General features: G+C 44.3%; 1 protein-coding gene across 1 annotated transcript in view; it reads left to right on the plus strand.

Annotated features, from left to right (window-relative positions):
• The window catches only part of LOC120056246 (low-density lipoprotein receptor-related protein 8-like), a 174060-nt gene that overhangs the window by 53879 nt on the left and 93038 nt on the right, over nt 1-27143 (plus strand). Inside the window, exon 3 of the mRNA XM_039004496.1 lies at nt 24483-24601. Coding sequence (XP_038860424.1) covers nt 24483-24601 — 119 coding nt within the window. The remainder of the gene's footprint in view (nt 1-24482; nt 24602-27143) is intronic.

Below are 27143 nucleotides of genomic sequence, written 5' to 3' on the forward strand. Positions count from 1 at the left end.
AGCGCACAGTTCTGTAAGGCTAAGAAACTATACAGAAAACAAGATCCCACAAAACCCAAAAGGAAAATGACAACTTATATATGATCCCCAATCAGAGACAACGATAGACAGCTGCCTCTGATTGGGAACCCCACTCGGCCAAAAACAAAGAAATAGAAAACCTAGACTTTCCCACCCGAGTCACACCCTGACCTAACCAAACATAGAGAATAATAAGGATCTCTAAGGTCAGGGTGTGACAGCGCTTAAAGCATCAGACAAGCTCAGTGCATATTTGATTTGATTAAAACACATAGGCTGTCTATATACACATTTTAACATTCAGACCAATCGATTGTTTGAAAGAACAGATGACTCGCAGCCAACAGGCCTAATACGTACAGTGCCTTCAGAAAGTATACACACCCCTTGACTTTTTCCACATTTTGTTCTGTTACGCTGGCCTACATGCAATACCCCATATTGTCAGTGGAATTATATTTTTCAAAACATTTAAAAATGTACTAAAAATTAAACACTGAAATGTCTTGAGTCAATAAGTTGCATGGACTCACTCTGTGTGCAATAATAGTGTTTAACATGATTTTTGAAGGACTACCTCATGTCTTTACCCCACACATAAAATGATCTGTAAGGTCCCTCAGTCGAGCAGTGAATTTCAAACATAGATTCTACCACAAAGACCTAGGATGTTTCTCCAATGCCTCGCAAAGAAGGGCAGCTATTGGTAGATGGGTAAAAAATAAAAAGCAGACATTCAATATCCCATTGAGCATGGTGAAGTTATTAATTACAATTTGGATGGTGAATCAAAACACCCAGTCATTACAAAGATACAGACTTTCTTCCTAACTCAGTTTCCAGAGAGGAAGGAAACTGCTCAGGGATTTCACCATGAAGCCAATGGTGACTTTCAAACAGTTAAAGTTTAATAGCTGTCATAGCAGAAAACTGAGGATGGATCAACAACATTGTAGTTACTCCACAATACTAATCTAATTGACAGAGTAAAAAGAAGGAAGCCTTTACACCAAAGGTGCTTCTACAAAGTAATGACTCGTGTAAGTAATGACTCTAACTGCTAGGCCCGACCATTGGTTTCAAAGGCAGGATAAACCCCTAGAGACAACTAAAGCTGGGTGACGGTGGGCAGGAGAGCACAGGACTACTGCAGTGCCATTGATTTTGGAGGGGATGTTTGTGGTGTTTTTGTTGTGGATGCAGATGTGGTTGATTGGACAAGAATGGCACGTTCCTGAGGATGCAGTGGTTCGGTTGAGGTTAAATTATATTGAAGATGTACTGTAGGTTGCCGACTGCTGCTATCTTGACCAGGTCTCTCTTGAAATGTTATTTTCATCTCTATGAGACTTAAAAGTTTATAAAGGTTACACGGAAAAGGATGTCTATGTATTGTAAATTGGACTATATCATAAACCTACACTACAGTACATAGAGCAGAACAGGATTCAGGCTTGTTATATGTCCATCTAAATAGTGTATAACCCTTGGCTGTACATTATGGCCATAACCCTGTCATCATTGATGGGGAGCATAAAATAGGGCTGGACGGTATACCGTATATTACTATATACCAGTATTGATGCACGACCGGTTTGGGTTTTTACTTTACTTTTGAATGTTTGAATGGTTTGTTAAATGTGATACGCCGTGTGTAACGTTCAGTTTTTTATAATATAATTTACTTGAGACATCTCTCACCGCTCTCACTCTCCATGCCGTTTTCCACACAGACCTAGCCCCACCCCCTATCACTCAAGGAGCACATTTGTTGTTGCTCGACCACTAGACACTTGCGTTCAGTCTGCGTGGTCAATGCAGCACATGCAACAGTGTTGGTGACAACGATGCTCTCTCCACTTTGCGTCTTAATATAAACCCATAAGCGTTCTATAATTACACTGTTATACTGAACAAAAATATAAATGCAACACATAAAGTGTTGGTCCCATTTTTCATGAGCTGAAATAAGAAATTATATTTTTTCTCCATATGCACGAAAAGCTTATTTGTCTCAGATTTTGTGCACACGTTTGTTTACATTCCTGTTAGTGAGCATTTCATCCATTTTCAAAGCCACAGATGTCTCACATTTTGAGGGAATGTGCAATTGGCATGCGGACTGCAGGAATGTCTAACAGAGCTGTTGCCAGATAATTCAATGTTAATTTCTCTACCATTAGCCGCCTCCAGCGTCGTTTTAGAGAATTTGGCAGTACATCCAACCGGCCTTACAACCGCAGACCACGTGTAACCACGCCAGCTCAGGACCTCCACATCCGGCTTCTTCACCTGCGGGTTCGTCTGGGGAGTATTTCTGTCTGTAATAAAGCCTGTTTGTGGGGAAAGAATAAATATGATTGGCTGGGCCTGGATCCCCAGTGGGTGGACCTGTCTCCCCAGTGGGTGGTCCTATGCCGTCCCAGGCCCACCCATGCCTGCGCCCCTGCCCAGTCATATGAAATCCATAAATTAAGGCCTAATACATTCATTTCAATTGACATATTTCCTTCTATGAACTGTAGCTCAGTAATAGTTTGTGTTTTTTACATCAGCAAACAGCTAGTTTGTATTTTCTTAGCAAGTTGTGGCTAAATCGTGTTAGCTGCTAATGCTAATTGCTAGATAGCTGGGTAGCTAGCTAGCTATCTAGCTAATAAATGTACTGAGTCAGAGCAAACGTAGCTAGCTATACAGCCTGATACCAGTGATGGTGTAGGCATACATCAGAATGTTGTTTGTGCAACAGTATCTTATAAACCAAAAAGGATTAGGTGAAGCATGAATATGTTAGCTACATGAAATAGCTAAGAGAAAACATTTAATGTTACCAAAGATTATAGGGTCCCCTAGGAAACACTTACCAACACTTTGGTTTCTACCCTATCACAATAACTAATCCCTGGCATTTTCATTCATTGTCATGTCAAACAACACTGTATTCTAAGTGCCCACAATTATATTAGAACTATATAATTATAATAATCATTATATTTCCATGATTCCAACAGTTCACCCAAGTGTTTTGATCTAAATTGCAAGTCAACTCGCAATTGCATTTTGTTAAGAATAACATTTGGTTAAAAATAAGGCCTCGATTTCTTTTGCCAATATCGTGCAGCCCTACGTGGCAGTGTGGAAATGACCTCAAATGAGTGTAGGAAATGCAGAAATTTATGAAAATGCTGAATATTTTGGGGGGTTAAAGTTGAATTGAACAGTATAAAACAATCAGAATGCAGAAAGACCCATTGAAATCACTTAGAATGTATGTGTTTCCACCCTAGGGTCATGCACTACTCATAAAGCAAATTTAGAAGTTGTATTGTATTGTAGAACTTGTATTCAAAAACATAAAATACCGTCGTGCTTTGATATTTTGGCCATATGACTCAGCCCTAGCAAAAAAACAATGGATGTCTGGCTGCAGTGCTTCCCCTACCCACATTATTTTCCAGGCAGGGTGCCCAAGGCCCCCAACTAAACATCCAGCGCCAATTTAACCAAACATTTCAATTGAAGCCATGTTGGAAAAAAAAACACTCTCATCAGTGTCCTCTCAGAAACAAGGGGTTGGTTTAGAAACAAAAACCAATGTGGCCAAATGCTGCGCTTTGTAGTAGGTCGTCTTCTCCTAGTTCCAGGCTAGTAGTAGTTTCCCTTTCACCTGGAAAGAGGGCGAGCCGAGCAGAGCATCTTTAGGGGAGGGTCTGATACAGTGGGAACAGATGTCTACCTAGTGCTGGGGAACATCTGGGACGCATGATGTACCTCTAGTCTACTGCCCTAGTTCTAGGCTATTTGAAGTGTCTGTTTGCTGTCTCTCAGTCATGATTGGAGTCTCCTGTTGACAGAGAGCGATACTATTGCCAAGTCAACCTACTTGCTGGCTTAAAGGTGTACTGTAGGTGTGTAGGTGCCAAACATCATGTAGGCTCAATGTTTGACACTGGTTTTAATCCCTCCTTTCCCACCAGAAAGTAGTTTGAAACTAGTGAACCGTGAGATACTGGATACTGAATATTAGACACACACTTTTTAAAACCACCAGATACATACTTACTTTGACTTTGGATATTCAGATATTGCATCACTTTTACCTGGTCAGTAAAAACCTTTGACTCTAAGGAAACCAGACCAGGGTTCAAATAGTATGTGTTTTCTTTCAAATACTTTGCGTATTTGACTGAGCTTGCCAGTAGTGCCAGATGGCCGAGGTTTGCACTTTTTTGACTATTCCATTGGTTCCATTGAGCCAGCCTGGCAAGCTCAATCAAACTCAGCTATTTGAAAGAAAACCCTGGTCTGCAGAATACCCAGGCCGCCCTTCTATTGCAGTCACATGAAGGTCTGAGTGACTGTTTGGTGTTTATGGAACAGTTTATGAAGCAGGTTCCCTCCTGTGTTAGTTGAGGTCAGTGGAGATGCCAACACTTTGATGTATTACCAATGTGCTTGGCTTTTAATGAATCCACCTCGGTTTATGCCTGCACGCTTCAGAAAACCATCAAAGCTGTGATCAAAGAGCATCATATGCAGCGTACCGGCATGGAATTATAACACCGAAACATACACATTTGCATCCTCTGAACATTTTCACACGGACAGACGGACACGTGTACTGTGGGAGCACACACACATAGGCGCACAGTCACATGCGCGCACACACACACACAAGTACACACAGACACACACCTGCAAAGTGGTGTGATGTAGGATATTTATGCAGCGTGACAGTTGTGAAAGGGCATGTGTAAGGTTAAATGACTGATCATTGAGATGGAGTAGCCTAATAAGTCAGCTTCTCTCCAGCTCATTAGCAACAACAACCCTACAGACCCTACAGTACATATGCTAGGCCTTGGCCCCTAGACCACCCTTATATACAGTATGCTGCGGGCAAAGTTTCCCCTAGGTACAGATCTACGATCGGCTAAATCTATCTAAGCTAAACCCTCTAAGGTCCAAAGCCCATTCTCCCATTTCATTCCAACAGATTAACTGAGCAACACAATAACTGCAATAGTGCGCCCACAGACAGACAGACAGACAGACAGACAGACAGACAGACAGACAGACAGACAGACAGACAGACAGACAGACAGACAGACAGACAGACAGACAGACAGACTGTGCTGTGTTGCTCTTGCTGGATTTCATCATAGCCCTAGACACTGTGATGCAATAATGTTTCACACTGGTGTATCTGTACGGTATTGCTTTGTTGTTCTTGCTGCATCGTTATCATGGTACGAGACTCTCTTCAGACAGCGACGAGGAGAGGCTTTTTGCCATGTTCAGTGTGCTCTGTAATTTCTGTCTCTCTGCGAGTGTGATGCGCAGCCCAGGCATGATCTTGTCATTGCAGATCTCTGGTGTATTCGGTACAAAGGGCATGACTCTGTTCACACAGAGAGTCCATCGTCACTGAGAGATGTATTTTCACGTATTGGGTGTTTACTTTTTCTTTGGGGTATTGCCTGGGTTATTGAAAAGCACTTTGCTTATGTGTGTGTGAGTGTGTGTTGTGTGTGTGTGTGTCTTCATGTGCATGTGTGTGTTAGGGCTGCACCGCTAATCCTATTTCAATCGAAATTGTGATTATTGACATGCACAATATCCATATTGCAAGAGGCTGCAGTATTTTGATACGCCACATAGCCGTCTGTAACGCCAGTTACAGTTCCTCCGTCGCTCCTCTTTTGGACGCTTCCCAATCCCACACACACCAAGCCCCGCCCCCTGTCACTCAAGCAGACAGTTCCTAATGCTTGAGATTCACTCTGCATGCATTGATGGTTTGACCAAACAATAGATTTCTTTCCCAACAAGAACGACACAGCATTCCACAGCAGTTGGAATTAGCAAGCTGCAAATGTGCCTAAGAAATGCGTGGTAGCACCTAATGCTCCACTGAGATAGGGCAAATCTTGCTAGCAAACTTTTCCTCAAGTACAGACTGGTACCAGTGGTGGAGTACAACAGCTTGTTATTAATCAGAGTGGAAAAAGTTAAGAATATTCTAAACTCTTTGTCTGAATGTACCTATCTATTTAAATCGAATTTGGGTGCCCTCGGAAATACTGACCAACACTTTGGTTCCTACTGTCACAACCATCTCATCCCTTACTTTTTAATTTGTAGTCATGTCAAATAAAACTGCATTCCAAGTGCCCACTGTATTCCAAATGTTTTGCCCATATCATGCAGCTAGGGTTGCCAACTTTTTCCACTACCAAATAAGGGACAAAAGGTGCATGGTGCCATGGCAGTATGGTGTTGTGTGAATGAATATACAGTGTATATTCATATTCTTATTTAATTGGAAAGGCAAAACATTTGTATATTCCATTTAACCTATAGCTTTACTAAAACTGTATCATTATGTAAACTTATGTGAATAAACCTCAAAATAAATGATCAAAGAAATCACAATTTGGACCTTTACAGCAAAAAAATATAACTTTTCAAATGCAAAAAAGGAAAAGAGGGGCATGAGTCACTCACCAAGTCTACATATTTTTTGCTGCTCTTGACTGATTCAAGCAGTCCTTTCTCATCTTGCATAGCCAGAGAGAAGTCATTTTATGACAAATCACAGTTCCCAGTAATTTGAAGTTAATTTTTGATTAGCTCTGTGCTACATCGGTTTCTTGAGTCTGACCATTTAATGGTCATCAGACAGAAAATCCTCTCTACAAAGGCATTTGAGTCTGGCACACTGAGGACAAATGAGACAATCCTGAACATGTTGATCAAGTTGGCTTTCCCTAGGTTTTGGAAAACTGCCACCTACTCACTGGAGGATTTTGTGGTATCCTGTCTGGCTTTCTGTATTTCCTCCCGGCTAGCACAAAACTCTTCATAGAGTTGGTCCATACTGACTGTCTCTGTCATTTTGAGGGCAACCACCACCTGCTCCAGGTCAGTGAAGGAGAGCTACTCATAGAGGCCGATCGGTTTCACCATTACATGTTCTGGTGAGAAATCAAACCACTTGTCAATGTACAGTATGTAATGACAGTGTGATAGAACTTCAAAGTCCTGTTGCTGCTTGGACCTTTGTGCTGACAATTGTTTGACCATCAGCTGCTTGGTCTACTCAGAAAAAAACGGTCCCGTTTCAGCTGAAGCATCTTAAATGTTGAACTTTTGTACTTCCTCGTAAACATCTGTGATGCAGAGCGTTGTTTCGTCCAGATTTTTTACGAGTTGGTCAAAAACACACCCACTTTGTGGAAAAAGCACAGATAAATCTCAGCAGCTTCCGTTTTTTCTTCATACTCAAAAACACTATTCAGTGCCACAGGACAGGTCTCCCTAAGGGACCTGAAGTATGATGTAAGAGCTGGCCAGCTTTGCTGGAGACGATCGACAGCTGGATGAAGAGAGAGCCATCGTGTGCAAACATGTCGCAGAATTTCACGCCACTCAGTGTCAACAAAGGCAAAGGAAATGCACGCAGTTCCTCTCTTCGGGAAGCAGATACTGAGTGGCTGTAGATTTGTAAAACAATTGTCTCAATATCCACTGACCGCTGATCGCAGGCGTGCTTGCAGGCATTATGAGCTATGTGAGCTGGGCAATTAGCTTTCAGAATGCGATTGTTGGCACTGCTCAATAACTGGTAAACGGAGAGGTGTTTTCCAATTATGGCTGTAGACGTCACGAAGAATGCGCCGATATTGCTAGCACCTTTAACTAGCGCGTGTAAGGGGTGCGTAACTGGTGGCAGGGAAGTCAAACACAGGAAAGCAGAACTTGGTGAATAGCCGGAGCAGTTTAATATATAAAACTAACGACATACAAAACAACAAACACATGGGTACAAAATCCGTAGCGCACCAGTAACACATAGCACAAGTAATTACAAATAAACAATTCCCGACAAGGACAGGGGGGAAACAGAGGGAAAATATACAACATGTAATTAGGGAATTGAAACCAGGTGATGTGTGAAAACAAGACAAAACAAATGGAACATGAAAAATGGATCGGCGATGGCTAGAAGACCGGTGACGTCGACCGCCGAACACCGCCCGAACAAGGAGAGGAACCGACTTCGGTAGAAGTCGTGACAGCGTGGCCTTGTGCATTTCTGTGGATGCATGCTGAGTTAGGTCATTCTCCCCTTCATGGCCAATTGAGAATTCCCGACGCATAAAGTACAGAAAGCTTTCGTCGAGTCACCACTGACGGGCTTAACCCACGTCTTTTTTGCTTCACATTGTTTGTTGTAGGTGCACAGTCTTTTTTGCATGTTTATCCATATTTCCTTGATATGCCAAACCGACCGAACAATAACAAAAATTACTTTGCAGGAATTGGCGTGTTTACACTATACTGTGATTGGATGAATATACGGGACAAGGGAGGTCCCGTATGGGACAAACCAATTCAGCCCAATATAAGGGACATCCCGGCTAATACGGGACAGTTGGCAACACTATGTGCAGTGTGTGTGTGTGTGTGTGTGTGTGTGTCTGTCTGTCTGTCTGTCTGTCTGTCTGTCTGTCTGTCTGTCTGTCTGTCTGTCTGTCTGTCTGTGTCTGTCTGTCTGTCTGTCTGTCTGTCTGTCTGTCTGTCTGTCTGTCTGTCTGTACGTCCGTCCGTACGTCCGTCCGTACGTGGCATGGGTGTGCAGTAAATGCAATCGTTTTCACACACAGATGTGTATTAGAATGTATGTGATCGCCACGGTGTCTGTGTGTATTGTTGGTGTTTGTGTTCACGCACGTGTGTTTACGAGCAGCTAGCCTATGCTCATTGGCAAACAGCATCTGACCCCTAAAGCAAGTGTCTTAATTACACTGCTGCATTTTAGCTGTTGGCAGATTTGATCTGAAATGGGGATTTTAACCGCGGGCGGTATCAGTGTTATGGTAATTCACGTCTGGAGTAGGCAATGGGGAAATGCATAATAACTACAGTCAATGTTCATTGTTCCAGCTATCTGGCTTTTCTTCAGTCTTTAGGGTCCCTTCTGTTGATTGGGGATTCAGCCACTGACTGCTTGGATTGTTCGCATGTGTGTGTGTCTGTGTGTGTGTCTAACTCTGTCTGGGCGTAACTCTGTGTGTCTCTCTCTTTCTGTGTGTGTCTACTCTGCGTTATTGCAGTCATTCTCTGAGAGCACAGTGGGACAGTAGATGATCACTCGAAAACCAGGGCAAAAGGCTAACCTCCCATTTCCAGTTGCAGTGCTTTATTTAGCCAACCACCCGACAGGGATCCATTGTGACGTCCATATATGGCTATGTTAGGGCATAATGCATCCACAGTAGAGGAGAGATTGACTGCATCGCTACTTGTCTTTGTGAGAGGTGTTGATGTGTTGATGTGTTGAAAGCACTGAACTGTCTGTTCAAACAGCTGACACACATCTCAGACACCCATACATAACCCACAAGACATGCCACCAGGGGTCTCTTCACAGTCCACAAGTCCAGAATAGACCCTGGGAAACACACAGTACTACATAGAGCCATGACTACACGAAACTCTCTTCCACATCAAGTAACTCAAACGAGCAGTAAAATCTGATAAAAAAACAAGTGATAAAGCAACACCTCACATCTTTAATGTAGACTGTGAAGAGACACACACATACACACGCCCCCAAAAAAACGCTTGGCAGCAGCTAATGGGGATCCTAATAAATACTAAATACTAAGCATCGTCTGTCGCTTTCCTCTGAGGTACAATAGAGTGGAGTTGACTCGAGCTCTACATGCACAGTGTAAAATCTATACATAACCCGCAAGACAAGCCACCAGGGGTCTCTTCACAGTCCAGAACAGACTCTGGGAAACACACAGTACTACATAGAGCCATGACTACAAGGAACTCACAGTGTTAAACCTGTGTCAAGAAACCAGATCTGGCAACGAAACCAAACTTAACAGGTCCTCTATTACTGGAAGGAATTGGTGTACATCGTTAATGCATAATGTTGTGCTTATACGGCATTGTGAGACTTGTCACAAGCATGTATGACCTCTTATAATGTCTTATTATCATCTCATAATGATCCCGACGAGCTAAATACCAGCCATTTGGGTCAGTTGAAAATTTCCTACGTAGAGACCATTTTATAAACTTAAGCCTTACAATGAGACATCATAAAGACTATATGTGCTTAGAACAGGTAATAAACCATTGTACCTGTTGAGCAATTATGCCCCAACTGTTCTGTGTACTCTCTACTCTCTATCAAGAGCTGTATCATGTATTCTGATAACAAATGGCCGTAGTCCACTATCTGATTCACCGTAGCTCCTCTGTGTCAGCCTCCACTGTCTGGCCAGTATACATGTGCTGCGACACAGCTGCTATTTTTTACTGCCCAGACTCTGTGTATCTTTATGGGCAGTTCATTTGATAGCCTCTTGCGTTAATGGGTCTCAATTACGGTGTTTTGTCGTAACGTCGTTGTATTATCCATAGCCGATCATTGTTTTTTGATTATGGATTCAATTTAGGCCTCTAGTGTGTGTAGTTATGATGGATTACTACTGTGAGAAAAATGACTGCAGTGGTGTCACCTAAGTGGAGGTGCTACACTTTGGTGGATGAGATGACACACACACACACACACACACACACACACACACACACACACACACACACACACACACACACACACACACACACACACACACACACACACACACACACACACACACACACACACACACACACACACAACATAAAGCTGGTCCCCAGTGCTGTAATGATTTTGACAGAAAGATACTGATCATCAGTATAATGAAGCCTCTGTGTTTTGACTGAAGCCAACAGAGACAGATTGCCTCGTCAATAGAGTATCATCAGAGCTGTGGGAATTTGTCCTCATTAATCTCCAATAATCTCCCTTTGAAACACTGGGCCTGCGTGCCAAATGGCACCCTATTCCCTACATAGTGCACTACTTTTGACCGTTGTCAAAAGTAGTGCACTAAATAGGGAAAGGGGTGCCATTTTGCACACAACCCCGTTGTCTGAGTCATACTTGTTCTTTTCTGTTTGATCCCTTTGAAAAACAAGTCTTTTACTGATCCAACTGGAGCTTGGCTGTGGATGAATACACTTTGCTGGGCAACGAGTGTGTGTGCGTTTGCGCGCGCTTGAAGACGAGGAAGCATTTAGACAGTGTGGGGTTTTGATGCTCTAAATTCCAGTATAGTTTTATTTTACATAACAAAGATTATGTAATGGTGTGTGTGTGTGTGTTTAATTAATTGACCTGCTAGTTTTGTGTTTTACTGTAAACTCACGCCTCTAATTTTCTCCCCTGAGATCTCTGTACAGAGGCTGCCAGCTCTCTCCGTGCTCTGCCCCATGGCCTGTGAACTTGCATTACATCATGCTCTTGATCTCTCTGCAGTGGTACTTGATTAAGATAACAGAACTGTCAAAAGAACATGAATAATACTGTATATGTATCAATAGCCATAAAAGTGAAAATCCTGGTCGAATTGAACTGAGCTAGTGCTCTCATGTTCTTGATCTTTCAGCTGAGGAAATACACTGAACAAAAATATAAATTCAACATGTAAAGTGTTGGTCCCATGTTTCATGAGCTGAAATAAAATATTCCCAGAAATGTTCCATATGCACAAAAAGCTTATTTCTCTCAAAATTTGTGCACACATTTGTTTACATCCCTGTTAGTGAGCATTTGTCCTTTGCGAAGATAATTGCCTTGATAATCCATCCACTTGACAGGTGTGGCATATCAAGAAGCTGATTAAACAGCATGATCATTACACAGGTGCACCTTGTGCTGGGGGACAATAAAAGGCCACTCTAAAATGTTCCGTTTTGTGTCACACAACACAATGCCACAGATGTCTCAAGTTTTGAGGGAGCGTGCAATTGGAATGCTGACTGTAGGAATGTCCACCAGAGCTGTTGCCAGACAATGTTATGTTTATTTCTCTACCATAAGCCGCTTCCAACGTCGTTTTAGAGAATGTGGCATTATGTCCAACCAGCCTCACAACCGCAGACAACGTGTAACCACGCCAACCCAGGACCTCCACATCCGGGTTCTTCACCTGCAGGATCATCTGAGACCAGCCACCAGGACAGCTGATGAAACTGTGGGTTTGCACAACTGAAGCTCATCTGCGTGCTCGTCGTCCTCACCAGGGTCTTGACCTGACTGCATTTCGGCGTCTTAACCGACCTCAGTGGGCAAATGCTCACCTTTAATGGCCACTGGTACACTGTAAATGTACTCTTCACAGATGAATCCCGGTTTCAATTGTACGGGGCAGATGGCAGACAGTGTTGTGTGGGCGAGCGGTTTGCTGATGTCAACGTTGTGAACAGAGTGCCCCATGGTGGCGGTGGGGTTATGGTATAGGCATGCATAAGCTACGGACAACAAACACAATTGCATTTTATTACTGGAAGTTTGATTGCACAGAGATACCGTGATGAGATCCTGAGGACCATTGTCGTGCCATTCTTCCACCTCCATCACCTCATGTTTCAGCATGATAATGCACGGCCTCATGTTGCAAGGATCTGTACACAATTTCTGGAAGCTGAAAATGAACTGCATACTCACCAGACATGTCACCCATTGAGCATATTTGCGATGCTCTGGATCGACGTGTACGACAGCGTGTTCCAGTTCCCGCCAATATCCAGCAACTTAGCACAGCCGTTGAAGAGGAGTGGGACAACATTCCCCAGGCCACAATCAACAGCCTGATCAACTCTATGTGAAGGAGAAGTGTGGTGCTGCATGAGGCAAATGGTGTTCACACCTGATACTGACTGGTTTTCTGATCCAGGACACTACCTTTTTTTGAAGGTATCTGTGACCAACATGCACATCTGTATTTCCAGTCATGTGAAATCCATAGATTAGGGCCTAATTTATTTATTTAAATTGACTGATTTCCTTATATGAACTGTAACTCAGTACAATCTTTGAAATGGTTGCATGTTGCGTTGATATTTTTGTTCAGTGTAGATAAATCATATAACATGGCACTATGAAAAAAATAGCTTTTTCAATGGTATATCCTTGGACTGCTTCTGAGAGAATTCTCCGTTTTCAGTCCATTGGGCAATGACTACTATAGTGTTGGGTATGACAGCAGCTGAAAATGTGTCTCCCTGGATAGTGTGTAGATTGGATCACGGTTCAGTGGAATTGGATGTGAGGCTGACCAGACCAGATAAGGTTTCAGCTGTTAGGCTGTGTATGGTACTCCCTATCTCCCCTAAATGTTCACTCGGATAGCGTGACACGTTTCCTAATGGCTACAGATGCAGGTGACAGAGAGTAGTGGCAGCTTGTGTATCCTTTTAGTTGGGAGGCACCTAGTGCAGTGCTGCAAGTCAAATATTAATTTGGTCCTTCAGGTTACAAGACTTCCATTCATTTAAAGGGATAGTTCACCCAAATTACAATGTCAGTTAAAGAGTTTGTTCCCACTTGAAAGTAGTCTATGGGGTTAGTCACGGTTCAGATGGTTTCTTTAACACTCAATTACATGATTAGATGTCACTTAGAGGGTAATGAATGGCCATTTGGAGCACACTAGTGTTGCCTCTCGTTCCATTCGTTTTTTGGTCAATAATGCAAAAGTAGCAATTGGTGTCAATTGATGTCAATGGGTAGCCAAAAACATTTGAACTATGGATTACAGTCGCCCCTGAGAGGATAGTACAAAACAGGTTGGCCTAGCTTACTTTGACCAACAATCAGAAATATATGATTTTCTGGTTCATTTAAGAAATCTAAAGTTCGATATGTGTTTTTGGTTGTTGCGTCAATTAGACCATACCAATTTCAAGCTTATCTTTATAAGAAATAAAACGTTGTATCAGAATATTTAGGCTACTTAGCTGGCTAACTCCTTGATCTTGCTTTGTACAGTATTATACCCCTCTGGCCCCTAGACTACTTTCAGGGTAAGGAACCATCGTATGTGTGGTAAGCAACCATCTTATGTTGCAATTGGGGTGAGCTATCTCTTTAACATGAGAAATATTGATTCATTATCGAGAAATGACTACAGAAGTCTACTTTATTGGCTTCTGTGTGAACTTTGCAGAGATTCACACACATACAGTATTACAGAGAAATGAATCCTCTTAACACAAATTCAAACCCCCAAAACCACATCCCACCCAACAGGCTTAGATGTGTTGCGGAATCATTTTATTTTCCTTCTCACTTTTTAATGAAAGCGGGATTTGGAGGCAGCAGAGGAAAATAGTGTCACCGCATGACCCTTCCTAGAGATTTTGAAAACAGCAGTGAAGGAGAATTGAAGCAACTCCCCGCCACCTAATACCAGACTCTCCGCAACGACCCCCCCCCCCCCCTGCTATTTCAAACAAAAGATTATTTCAGGAGAACATAATGCGGCTTGAATTTAGACTCTCTGGCAGTTGTAGTTTCACTGGATGGCATTTCATCAATGTTGCACTGGTATTATGCTGCCGTTTTAGAGCTGTAGATGGTTGTAGAGTGTTAGATGTTGACACACCGAACTGCTATGACTAACCTAACTGATGTGCTGCACCATCTTATCTGCCTCCAGGCTGCTGACTGCTCTACATTGGTCTGCTAAATCAATCATTCATTTCATCCATGTATTTCTTGTTGCCAGATCATACTCTTACTTATCTCCTCTCGCCAATATGACTAGTCTGTCTTAACTGATTCTAGCCTGTAGAGTCTAATCTTTCTTCTCTGGCTGCTGGTGGCTCTATATTGGTAAGTTAAATCAATCATTCCATCCATCTTTGTGTTCCTGTACTCTACAGTGCAACCTCTCGTTTGCTCTCTCATCGCTCCATTCTCGCAGAGCTTCCAGAGATGTGACTTGATCTTCTGTCTAATGGTGTGCAGTTGTGAAGCTTAGACTGTCGGCGTATTGTATAGCGTGATACTAGACGCACAGAGTAAACACAGGGTAAGGTAGCAGCATAGAAAGCCGCAGTTAGGCTAAGGGCAGCCGCGTGGAGTGGGTTTTAACGGTGCTAAGGGGCAGGGTTGTGAAACTACCGGAACTGTACTGAAGTGTGGGTGTGTCTGTGTGTCTGAGCAATATACCGTATATCCAGGTATTTTTCGAAATACTGACGGTAGGATTTTTAATACAGAGAAGAAGAAAAAAATATATAATAATAGAAATAGCGCCCCTTGTGTGCACTTCCGGTAATACTGTATACCCCGGTATGGTACAGAAACGGTATGACAGCATGAATATCTTGATACCGCCCAACCTCAGTTTGTGTGTGTGAACGAGAGCAGTTGTTATGTACGTGTGTGTACTGTGTATTTCTTGTGTGTTTATGTATTTTATGTGTTTTTTTTTGTGTGTGTGTCCGTGGAGGAGGAGATCAGGGTAGCCTAAGTTCACCATAAATAGAAAATGTGCAGTGAAACCTGAAAGGAGCTCAATAAATCAAAGGCTACTTCCAAATGTCAATGTGGCTCCGAGGGAGCATTGTGCTTTATTTCCCACTCACATATCCTCTGATCATATCTGTCCAGTGAGCTACAGTATGACCACATTCTGATCAAATGGCCAAATGGCACCTGATTCCCTATATAGGGCACTACTTTTGACCAGGGCCCTCTGGTCAAAAGTAGTGCCCTACATAGGGAATAGGGTGCCATTTGGAACACAGCCCTGATCTCTGTAGGCCATGCTCTACTGAGGAGGAATCACATGGGGTTAAAGCTCAGGGTCTTAAATCAGGCTTAGCTGCTGAACTTATAGGGGATAATTATAGGCCATGAATGGTTCTTACCGAGGACCAGGAGTATTTCCTGACGACATGACTGGAATTTGATCACCGATGATCTCATAAACAAGGGTTCAAAGTTTTGCTTAGTCGAGTCACTTGGTCTTGAAAAAATCCTGGCCCTAGCATGGTATGACATTGTATCCAGTTTACTGATGTCTCTCTGGGATAGAAGTGCTGATGCCCCTATTCAGCTATTCAGTAGGCCAATGGCGTGTTATCATTGTGAGAATCGTATTGAATCTTGGTTTAAACAGCTAACGAATGCTCAAATGCACAGCAGTAGCAGCGGAGAAGATAATGTCACCCGAGTCCCTGGCTGTGTTTACACAGGTAGCTCAATTTTCCCAATTATTGGCAATAGATTGAGTTTGAGTTTATTTTATTTTTACAGGGACAGTGCACATTAATCAACGTTTCAGTAAAAGTGCCGGTTTTAGCCAGCCGGCTAATTTTCAAACGCAGTCCCTGGGCAGGTTATTAAAAACAATTACAATATAAACAATCATTGAGCAGTGAGCACACACAGAGCAACATAGGACAAGCAAGACATAGCATACAGACAGAGCAACATAGAACAAAAAGCAACAAGACAAGAATTGATCAACAGATCTGATCTGACTGGTCAAAAGACAGTTAGTGGCAAAATATCAAAATTGAGCTGCCTGTGTAAACACAGCCACTGTGCCTCTTCGGGACAGTTTTCTGTGTCCAGGTCAATAAGTGATATACTACCACTGAGCAACTGTCTGTCTGTCTCCACTTTCTCCCCTAATTGAACGAGTAAAACCAATACAATAGGAATTGATCAACATGGAATTTTTGTCACAGTTGGTTCAATTGGCTGAATAATTACCCTTTTCGATTGCAGTTCAATTGGAACTACTGGCTATTGGGAATAGTATTGGGTGAAATCCAATTGTTTACCATTCAGTGAAATCAATTAAATGTATTTATTAACCAGTTTTAGCCTACATCAGTGGTTGTCACAAAGTGTGCCAAAAAGTAAACAATCCATTTCCGCAACTAGGGCTACTGTACAGCGATTGGGATTCAAGCAAAACATATTTTATGGATGGGAGAAGGTTAGCCTCAAATGCCACAAGATGTCAATCTTTCGTGTGCATTGCACGACATTTGAATTCTCCCCTTGGCCTGATTTGTAACTCTTTCTACTTTTAAGAAATTCAGCAAATAAAAACAAATCACAGTTTTTTTCCCAAAATACCTGAATTTCCCCAAAAACAGGGACTTTTGGGAAAGTTTACTGGTCAAACTGGCGGGCAAGGTTTTCTTCTTCACTGTTAAACCAATCCAGTAAATGTGGAGGAGGAATTAAGATGGAGTGTCACCTTGCAGTGGTGTAAAGTACTTAAGTAGTACTTTCAAGTATTTTTACTTATGTAGCTTTTTGGGGTATCTGTACTTTACTATTGTAACGATTGTCGTCGGGAGAAGGAGAAGAGGACCAAAGTGCAGCGTGGTACGTATCCATAATACTTTTAATAAAGATTCCTTAACACGCGAAGAAAAACAACAAAACGACAAACGAACAGTTCTGCAAGGTGCCACAAAACACTGAACAGAAAATAACCACCCACAACTCAAAGTGGGAAAACAGGCTACCTAAGTATGGTTCTCAATCAGAGACAACGATTGACAGCTGCCTCTGATTGGGAACCATACCAGGCCAAACACAATAGAAATAGAAAACATAGACATATAAACATAGAATGCCCACCCACATCACACCCTGACCAAACAAAAAATAGAAACATACAAAGCAATCTATGGTCAGGGCGTGACAACTATTTATATTTTTGACGGCTTTTACTTTTACTTCACTAGATTCCTAAAGAAAATTATGTACTTTTTATTCCATACATTTCCCCTGAAACGCAAAAGTACTCATTACATTTTGAATACTTAGCAGGACAGGAAAATTGTCTAATTCACACACTTATCAGGAGAACATCCCTGGTCATCCCTACTGCCTCTGATCTGGCGGACTCACTAAACACAAATGATTTGTTTGTGTTGGAGAGTTCCCCTGGCTATCCGTAAATTTAATGCCGTCTGGTTTGCTTTAAATAAGGAATTTGAAATGATTAGTACTTTTACTTTTGATACTTAAATGCATTTGAGCAATTGCATTACATTTTTGATATACATTTATATTTAAAACCAAATATTTTTAGACTTTTACTGAAGTAGTATTTTACTGGGTGACCTTCACTTACTTGAGTCATTTTCTATTAAGGTATCTATCTATACTTTTACTCAAGTTTGAAAATCGGTACTTTTTCCACCACTGACGCCTTGTTATTATTCTGGATGGAAACCACTTCAGAGAGCAAGCTAGCAAACGTGCCGTTGCTCATCCGCTATATGTTTCACCGGGGACTGTAAACAGCCAGGCACACGTCCAAAAGCGGAAGTCGCGTCACACTGCTCTCCGATTTTTGACAATGCCGCTGAGGGCGCCTAACAGGAGCCATTATGTTTCCTGCTCAGACAACACTTCCCCAATTCACTCTAGGCTAATGAGGCCATTTCTCTTCTGTTGCTCAAGAGAATGTGCTTATTGATGCATTACCTATGAAAGGGATAGTTCAATCAAATTACAAAAATGTCATTGTATGACAAGGTATGAAAGCAATGCATGCTTTGGTTAAGTTGGCCTGGCACTGTTTCCACATGATAACGTTTTTATAATTTGTGGCACAAATCCCATTCAAGTCATGGGACCAATATAAATCCCATGACTTGAATGGGATTTGTGCCACAAATTGTTAAATGTTAGCATGTGGAATCAGTGCCAGGGAAACTAAACCAAAGCATAGATTTCTGTCATACCTTGTCCATAGACTGCTTACACGAGAAGGAAACCAATGGGGAGAGGAGGGTGTTGCTGTGTGTGTGTGTTTGTTTTAGTGTGTGTGTGTCTCTGTGATGAATGCAACTAGCCTCCTGCCTTGTGCGCGCTGTTGCGCTTATAACGTGAAGAAATAATAGTTTCTCAGCGTTTTAAGCTAAACGTTCTGATCTGTAGCCTTGGCCTACTGGTTGTATGAATTTGGGATCTATCCTCTCACAGCTGTCCCAGAGTCTGTTTTGAATTGGTCAGCTGTCTCGACAAGCTGACCAATAGAATAGGTCAACTTTTCCACCATGGGGGACAGTAGATTGACATAGGCTAGTGATTTTTCTGTTTGTTACTCGTCTTATTGGCTGAGGACAGTTATGCTAACATCTTCAAAGTGCACGTCAGAATTCGGTGAGAAGGACCGCACGTCGTTGCATCCTCCACTTGCATTCTATTTGTATATGAATGGCCATACTATAAATGTGATTTCCGTCATTCTGAGCACCGTGGGTGGACACCCTAATCAGGTTACGCACCCAATGTATATGGGTCTGGTAAATTTCTCAAATGTCCGGGAAATTAAAATGTTTGCAGGTCAAAAGTCCGGTGCCATCATTTTCCTGACAAAAACCCTGGTGGGTGTGTGGGTGCATAGGTACTTAATTGGTTGCTCTCACTGGTGTAGTCATGGCCCTGCCTGATGCTAGGTAGGCCCTGCATCTCTGTTGCTAGGTAGAAACTGAATTGGTTCCTCTCACTGGTGTAGTCATGGCCCTGCCTGATGCTAGAACCTTCGTGGGCGTTGAAGTGTATGTGTGTGAGATAGGACTGTAGTAGGAGGGTCTTTGGGGTGGGCCCCTCTGGCCCCCCTCCCAGAGGTTTATTCTCACTTAATCTGTTGACTTGACCTCCAGCCGAATTCCTCGCTCCTCCCTAGTTCCGCAGCTGGCCTGCCTTATCAGAGACTAACTGTTGCCCTTTGCCTCCTTCAATGACTTTCCATACACATCCCTTATTCACCCTTCATTGACACAGATCATACATGTAACGTAGCCAATAAGTTATTATATAGTGACAGGAATAAATATATTTCAAGTTAGAACCCAACACTAGATGAACCTTCTCGATTCTCATCTCATTTTGGAATTGGTAAATCTCTGCACTCTTAGGACCTCATTCATTTCTCTATTGCTCTTGTTCTGTATCACCGTTTCTCCACTCAAATCCACTCATCTCATTTGCCTTTTGTCTTGCTCGCTCTCTTATCTCCACCTCTCTCTCTCTCTCTCTCTCTCTCATATGGGCCTAACATTTAAACCTAGCCTAGTTAAAAAGGAGAGAGTCAATCCAAACAGATGGCACAAGCTGGCTTTAGTAATTATCAAAGAGTGAACCACTATGGGCTCCTTTGACTGGGAACGGCCCCAATAGAATTTGACTGGGAAATACCCTCATTGAGTCTGACTGGGAACAACTCCCAGATAGTTTCACTGGAAACGAATAGCCAGGTCGGTCTGCTGTGTCAGACTTGGACCAAGACTTAACAAGCCGTCAAGCCGTCCCATCTTCAGTCATGTGTTCGTTCCACACAACAACAGAAAACACGGTTATGACGGTTATTTTATTTTCATGACGGTCTTCAACCATAATCGTTGGTTCCGATTATACGGTAGTTGTGCCAGCCCTACTTGTGGACTGAGGGAGAAAGGGAGGGAATGGGACAGAGAAGGGGAGGTGGGACAATTGAATACCCTGCAGACAAAGGTCTTTGTCTACGCTTTTAGAGTGTTTCAAAAGATGTTCTACCTCTTTGTTATTCCTACCCAGGTTTCCTGTGTACCACTTTATTGTTATCCTGCTGAGCTTAAACCTATCGTTAGCTCGGGGAGACAACACATTTTCAGCTATTTTTCACGCAACGGTGGTTCCGAACCGTCCAACAGTAAGATATGCACACAGCAGGGCATACATCCTTTCCTTCTCAGATGAGCGAAAACCGGTTGAGTTTTGCCGTTGAAATGACGTCAACCAATTATTCTCACTGGGTCTATCCCATCTGTTTATTTCAATGTGAAAACCACAGGGTCTTGTTAATATTGTTGTCTCTCTGCATTAGGGAGTACAGACAGACAGACAGACAGACAGACAGACAGACAGACAGACAGACAGACAGACAGACAGACAGGAGGTGCAGACAGACAGGAGGTGCAGACAGACAGACAGACAGGAGGTGCAGACAGACAGACAGACAGGAGGTGCAGACAGACATACAGACAGGAGGTGCAGACAGACAGACAGACAGACAGACAGACAGACAGGAGGTGCAGACAGACAGACAGACAGACAGACAGACAGACAGACAGACAGACAGGAGGTGCAGACAGACAGACAGACAGGCAGACAGACTGGAGGTGCAGACAGACAGACAGGAGGTGCAGACAGGAGGTACAGACAGACAGACAGGAGGTGCAGACAGGAGGTACAGACAGACGTGCAGACAGGAGGTACAGACAGACAGGAGGTGCAGACAGACAGACAGCAGGTGCAGACAGGAGGTACCGACAGACAGACAGACAGACAGGAGGTGCAGACAGGAGGTACAGACAGACAGACAGACAGACAGACAGGAGGTGCAGACAGACAGGAGGTGCAGACAGACAGACAGACAGGAGGTGCAGACAGACAGACAGACAGGAGGTGCAGACAGGAGGTACAGACAGACAGACAGACAGGAGGTGCAGACAGGAGGTACAGACAGACAGACAGACATGAGGTGCAGACAGACAGACAGACAGACAGACAGGAGGTGCAGACAGACAAACATGAGGTGCAGACAGGAGGTGCAGACAGACAGACAGACAGACAGACAGACAGACAGACAGACAGACAGACAGACAGGAGGTGCAGACAGACAGGAGGTGCAGACAGACAGACAGACAGACAGGAGGTGCAGACAGACAGACAGACAGGAGGTGCAGACAGACATACAGGAGGTGCAGACAGACATACAGACAGGAGGTGCAGACAGACAGACAGACAGGCAGACTGGAGGTGCAGACAGACAGACAGACAGACAGACAGACAGACAGACAGACAGACAGACAGACAGACAGGAGGTGCAGACAGACAGACAGACAGACAGACAGGAGGTGCAGATAGACAGACAGACAGACAGACTGGAGGTGCAGACAGACAGACAGACAGGCAGACAGACTGGAAGTGCAGACAGACAGACAGACAGACAGGCAGACAGACTGGAGGTGCAGACAGACAGACTGGAGGTGCAGACAGACAGACAGGAGGTGCAGACAGACTGGAGGTGCAGACAGACAGACAGGAGGTGCAGACAGGAGGTACAGACAGACAGACAGGAGGTGCAGACAGGAGGTACAGACAGACGTGCAGACAGGAGGTACAGACAGACAGGAGGTGCAGACAGACAGACAGCAGGTGCAGACAGGAGGTACCGACAGACAGACAGACAGACAGGAGGTACAGACAGGAGGTGCAGACAGGAGGTACAGACAGACAGACAGACAGGAGGTGCAGACAGACAGGAGGTGCAGACAGACAGACAGACAGGAGGTGCAGACAGACAGACAGGAGGTGCAGACAGGAGGTACATACAGACAGACAGACAGACAGACAGGAGGTGCAGACAGGAGGTACAGACAGACAGACAGACAGGAGGTGCAGACAGACAGACAGACAGACAGACAGACAGACAGACAGGAGGTGCAGACAGACAGGAGGTGCAGACAGACAGACAGACAGGAGGTGCAGACAGACAGACAGACAGGAGGTGCAGACAGACATACAGGAGGTGCAGACAGACATACAGACAGGAGGTGCAGACAGACAGACAGACAGACAGACTGGAGGTGCAGACAGACAGACAGACAGACAGACAGACAGACAGACAGACAGGAGGTGCAGACAGACAGACAGACAGACAGACAGACAGGAGGTGCAGATAGACAGACAGACAGACAGACTGGAGGTGCAGACAGACAGACAGACAGACAGGCAGACAGACTGGAAGTGCAGACAGACAGACAGACAGACAGGCAGACAGACTGGAGGTGCAGACAGACAGACTGGAGGTGCAGACAGACAGACAGGAGGTGCAGACAGACTGGAGGTGCAGACAGACAGACAGGAGGTGCAGACAGGAGGTACAGACAGACAGACAGGAGGTGCAGACAGGAGGTACAGACAGACGTGCAGACAGGAGGTACAGACAGACAGGAGGTGCAGACAGACAGACAGCAGGTGCAGACAGGAGGTACCGACAGACAGACAGACAGACAGGAGGTACAGACAGGAGGTGCAGACAGGAGGTACAGACAGACAGACAGACAGGAGGTGCAGACAGACAGGAGGTGCAGACAGACAGACAGACAGGAGGTGCAGACAGACAGACAGGAGGTGCAGACAGGAGGTACAGACAGACAGACAGACAGGAGGTGCAGACAGGAGGTACAGACAGACAGACAGACAGGAGGTGCAGACAGACAGACAGACAGACAGACAGACAGACAGACAGACAGACAGACAGACAGACAGACAGACAGACAGACAGACAGGAGGTGCAGACAGACAAACATGAGGTGCAGACAGGAGGTGCAGACAGACAGACAGGAGGTGCAGACAGACAGACAGGAGTTGCAGACAGACTGACAGGAGGTGCAGACAGATAGACAGGAGGTGCAGACAGACAGACAGGAGGCGCAGACAGACAGACAGGAGGTGCAGACAGGAGGTACAGACAGACAGGAGGTGCAGACAGACAGGAGGTGCAGACAGGAGGTACAGACAGGAGGTGCAGACAGACAGGAGGTGCAGACAATCCAAAAGAACAGGGTCAACTTGTCTCTCTGTACCCACCAGGGCCTCCAGGGCCTCTCTGCTTCATCTTCACAACTATAAAAATATAAATAACAAAATATAATCCAAACTCATTAAGCCTGGGCTTCCTCTACCTCTTGAAAAGTAGTGGCCAGTGGAACAACACCAGGAAGCTAGACTGAAAGTCTCTTACGGTTTGATTTTATTAGACTAACTGCACTGCCAGTCCCATTGCAGTTGGGGTAATGGCCCAGAGAAATGGAATGGCTCTGACCTCTGTGTTGGCTGTGTTTGCATTTTCGTTGCCATGCGTGTGCCGTCACTACAGGTGGCGAACGCTTTATGGCGGTAACACAGCCGGTCTGCTGGGTCGGCTCATCACCATGGTGATCTGCAGGGCTGGGCTGTACTATGTGTTAATCAGACCTGGTTTCAAGTACCATTTGAAATAATTTCAACTACTAACTTGTGTTCGATTGAGCTTGCCTGTTGCAATGGAACCAATAGAAAAGTCCCCAAAAAAGCATTTGAAAGATTTCAAATAGTATTTGAACCCAGGTCTGGTGGGAGCAACGTCTGTCTGTATGGGTCTTTCTTTCAGTCTTTTCTCCCCACGAACATTTCCATTCAGAAAGAGTAAGACCTTTGCTTTCTATCTGTCCGTGGCTGTCTACAGTCATAGTCTATTTCGATAACCATGTCTGGAACAAAGAAAACTAAGCTTCAGTATAACCCGGAGCACACAGCATTTAGCAATCAGCATCCACTTTTCTTTTGCCGTGTGGAAAGACCTGCAGCTAGGATTAGACTAGATGCTCTCAGAGACAGACAGAGGGTAGGAGAGAATGCGTGATGAGTTAGATAAGAGTTGGGGGGGGGAAATGGTAATGAACGAATGATCAGTGACTCCGTCTTCCCAACATCCCTCTCTTCTCTCCCTCCCTCTCTCTCTCTGAGCAGCCAGGAAGACGTGTGCCCCGGCAGAGTTTGCCTGTGCAAACGGCCAGTGTGTACCAGGCCGCTGGCGCTGTGACGGGGAACCAGAGTGTCCCGACGGCTCAGATGAGGCAGACGCCACCTGTAGTAAGTCTGAGCTGACTTGGTCTACTCAACGCTAATGGTTTCCCCCGTTCGCAGTCACCCAACAACACTCACCCAACTCAAACACTCAACGTTTCCCCATTCTGTCATTCCACCACTCCATTCCAAGTGTACCAAGCTATCCATAGTCACTCAACCAACCACCCTAAACCCAACTCAACCACCCTTACATGATCACCCAACCATCTATACTGAACAAAAATCTAAACGTAACATGTAAAGTATCGGTCCCATGTTTCATGAGCTGAAATAAAAGGTTCCAGAAATGTTACATACGCACAAAAAGTATCAAGTTTCAGGTAAGACGCAGATGCAGACAGTGACGAAGTAAAAGTGTATTAATACTACAGGGGCAAGCAAAACGACAGGTCAAGGGCAGGCAGAGGTCAGTAATCCAGATAGGGTGCAAAAGGTCCAGAACGGCAGGCAGGCTCAGGGTAGGCAGAATGGTCTAGAAAACAGGAACTAGAACAGCCAGGAGCAAGGGGAAAACCGCTGGTAGGTTTCACGAAACAAAACAAACTGGCAACAGACAAACAGAGAACACAGGGGATACACTGGGGATAATGGGGAAGATTGGCAACACCTGGAGGGGGGGTAGAGACAAGCACAAAGACAGGTGAAACAGATCAGGGTGAGACAAAAAGCTTGTTTCTCTCAAGTTTTGTGCACAAATTTGTTTACATCCCTGTTAGTGAGCATTTCTCCATTACCAACATAATCCATCCACCGGGTCAGGTTTGGCATATCAAGAGGCTGATTTAACATCATGATCATTACACAGGTGCACCTTATGCCAGGGACAATAAAAGGCCACCTTAATTGTGCAGTTTTGTCACACAGCACAATGTCATGGATGTCTTATGTTTTGAGGGTGAATGCAATTGGCATGCTGACTGCAGGAATGTCCACCAGGGCTGTTGCCAGAGAATTGTATGTTCATTTGTCTACCATGAACCACCTACAACATTGTTTTAGAGAATTGGGCAATACTTCCAACTGGACTCACAACCGCAGACCATGTGTAACCACGGCAGCCCAGGACCGCCACATCCGGCTTCTTCACCTGCGGGATCGTCTGAGATCAGCCACCCGGACAGCTAAGGAAACTGGTTTTGCACAACCAAAGAATTTCTACACAAACTCAGAAAACGTCTCAGCGAAGCTCATTTCGTCGATCTTACTACGGCCTTGACCTGACTGCAGTTCGGCGTTGTAACCGACTTCAGTGGGCAAATGCTCACCTTCGATGGCCACTGGCACGCTGGAGAAGTGTGCTCTTCACGGATTATCCCGGTTTCAACTGTACCGGGCAGATGGCAGACAGCGTGTTATGGTATGGGCATGCATAAGCTACGGACAGCAAACCCAATTGCATTTTATCGATGGCAATTTGAATGCACAGAGATAAAATTATGAGATCCTGAGGCCCACTGACGTGCCATTCATCCTCCACCATCACCTCATGTTTCAGCATGATAATGCACGGCCCCATGTCGCAAAGATCTGTACACAATTTCTGGAAGCTGAAAATGTCCCAGTTCTTCAATGGCCTGCATACCCAACCGGACATGCAGTTCTTCCATGGCCTGAATATTCACCAGACATGCCACCCAATGAAAATGTTTGGGATGCTATGGATCAACGTGAATGACAGTGTGTTCCAGTTTCCGCCAATATCCAGAAACTTCGCACAGCCATTGAAGAGGACTGGGACAACATTCCACAGGCCACAATCAACAGCCTGATCAATTCTATGCGAAGAAGATGTCAGGCAAATGGTGGTCATGCCAGATACTGACTGGTTTTTGAATCCACGCCCCTACTTTTTTTTTTAAAGGTGTCTGTGACAAACAGATGCATATCTGTGTTCGCAGTCATGTGAAATACAGTATATAGATTAGGGCCTGATGAATTTATTAAAATTGACTGATTTCCGTAAATGAACTGTAACTCAGTAAAAAAAAAAATTTGCATTTATATTTTTGTTCAGTATATTTACCCATCCAGTGATTCAGAATGTACCCTACCTTCTCTTCCTCTCCACTCTATCCCTCTACCTCACTCTGCTCAGCGAGTGATTGAGCTTAATATTTCTCTGTTCCTTGGAAGCTCGTCAGATTGATGCTCCCCAAAACATTTACAGAGATATTGGGTACCTAAGTATCATTCATCAATAGGTCCAGAGGGAAGATGAGGTCCTAACCAACTAACATTCCAGATCATCATACCTCTGCATTTGAGAGGCTAATAGGCCAGGCCAATTTAATTACAGGTCTATTCTTCACACTCACGCCCCATTTGAATATTATGCAGCTTCTCCCCGCTCCGATGCACCAGCAAGACAGTCAGCATCTAATTTGGCTCTTGAAACCTAGACCCGTCGTTTATAATTTCCCCTGCTACTCCACTCAGGCACCGGTTCAGCCGCCTCTCCCTCACGCATCCAGCCAGGGCCCTTGCCTCGGCTCGCTTCCCCTCGCCCACACACTTCCCCATTACACCAGCGTCTGATGTTGGAGAG

Source organism: Salvelinus namaycush, chromosome 11, assembly GCF_016432855.1.
Source record: "Salvelinus namaycush isolate Seneca chromosome 11, SaNama_1.0, whole genome shotgun sequence".
Taxonomy (NCBI): domain Eukaryota; kingdom Metazoa; phylum Chordata; class Actinopteri; order Salmoniformes; family Salmonidae; genus Salvelinus; species Salvelinus namaycush.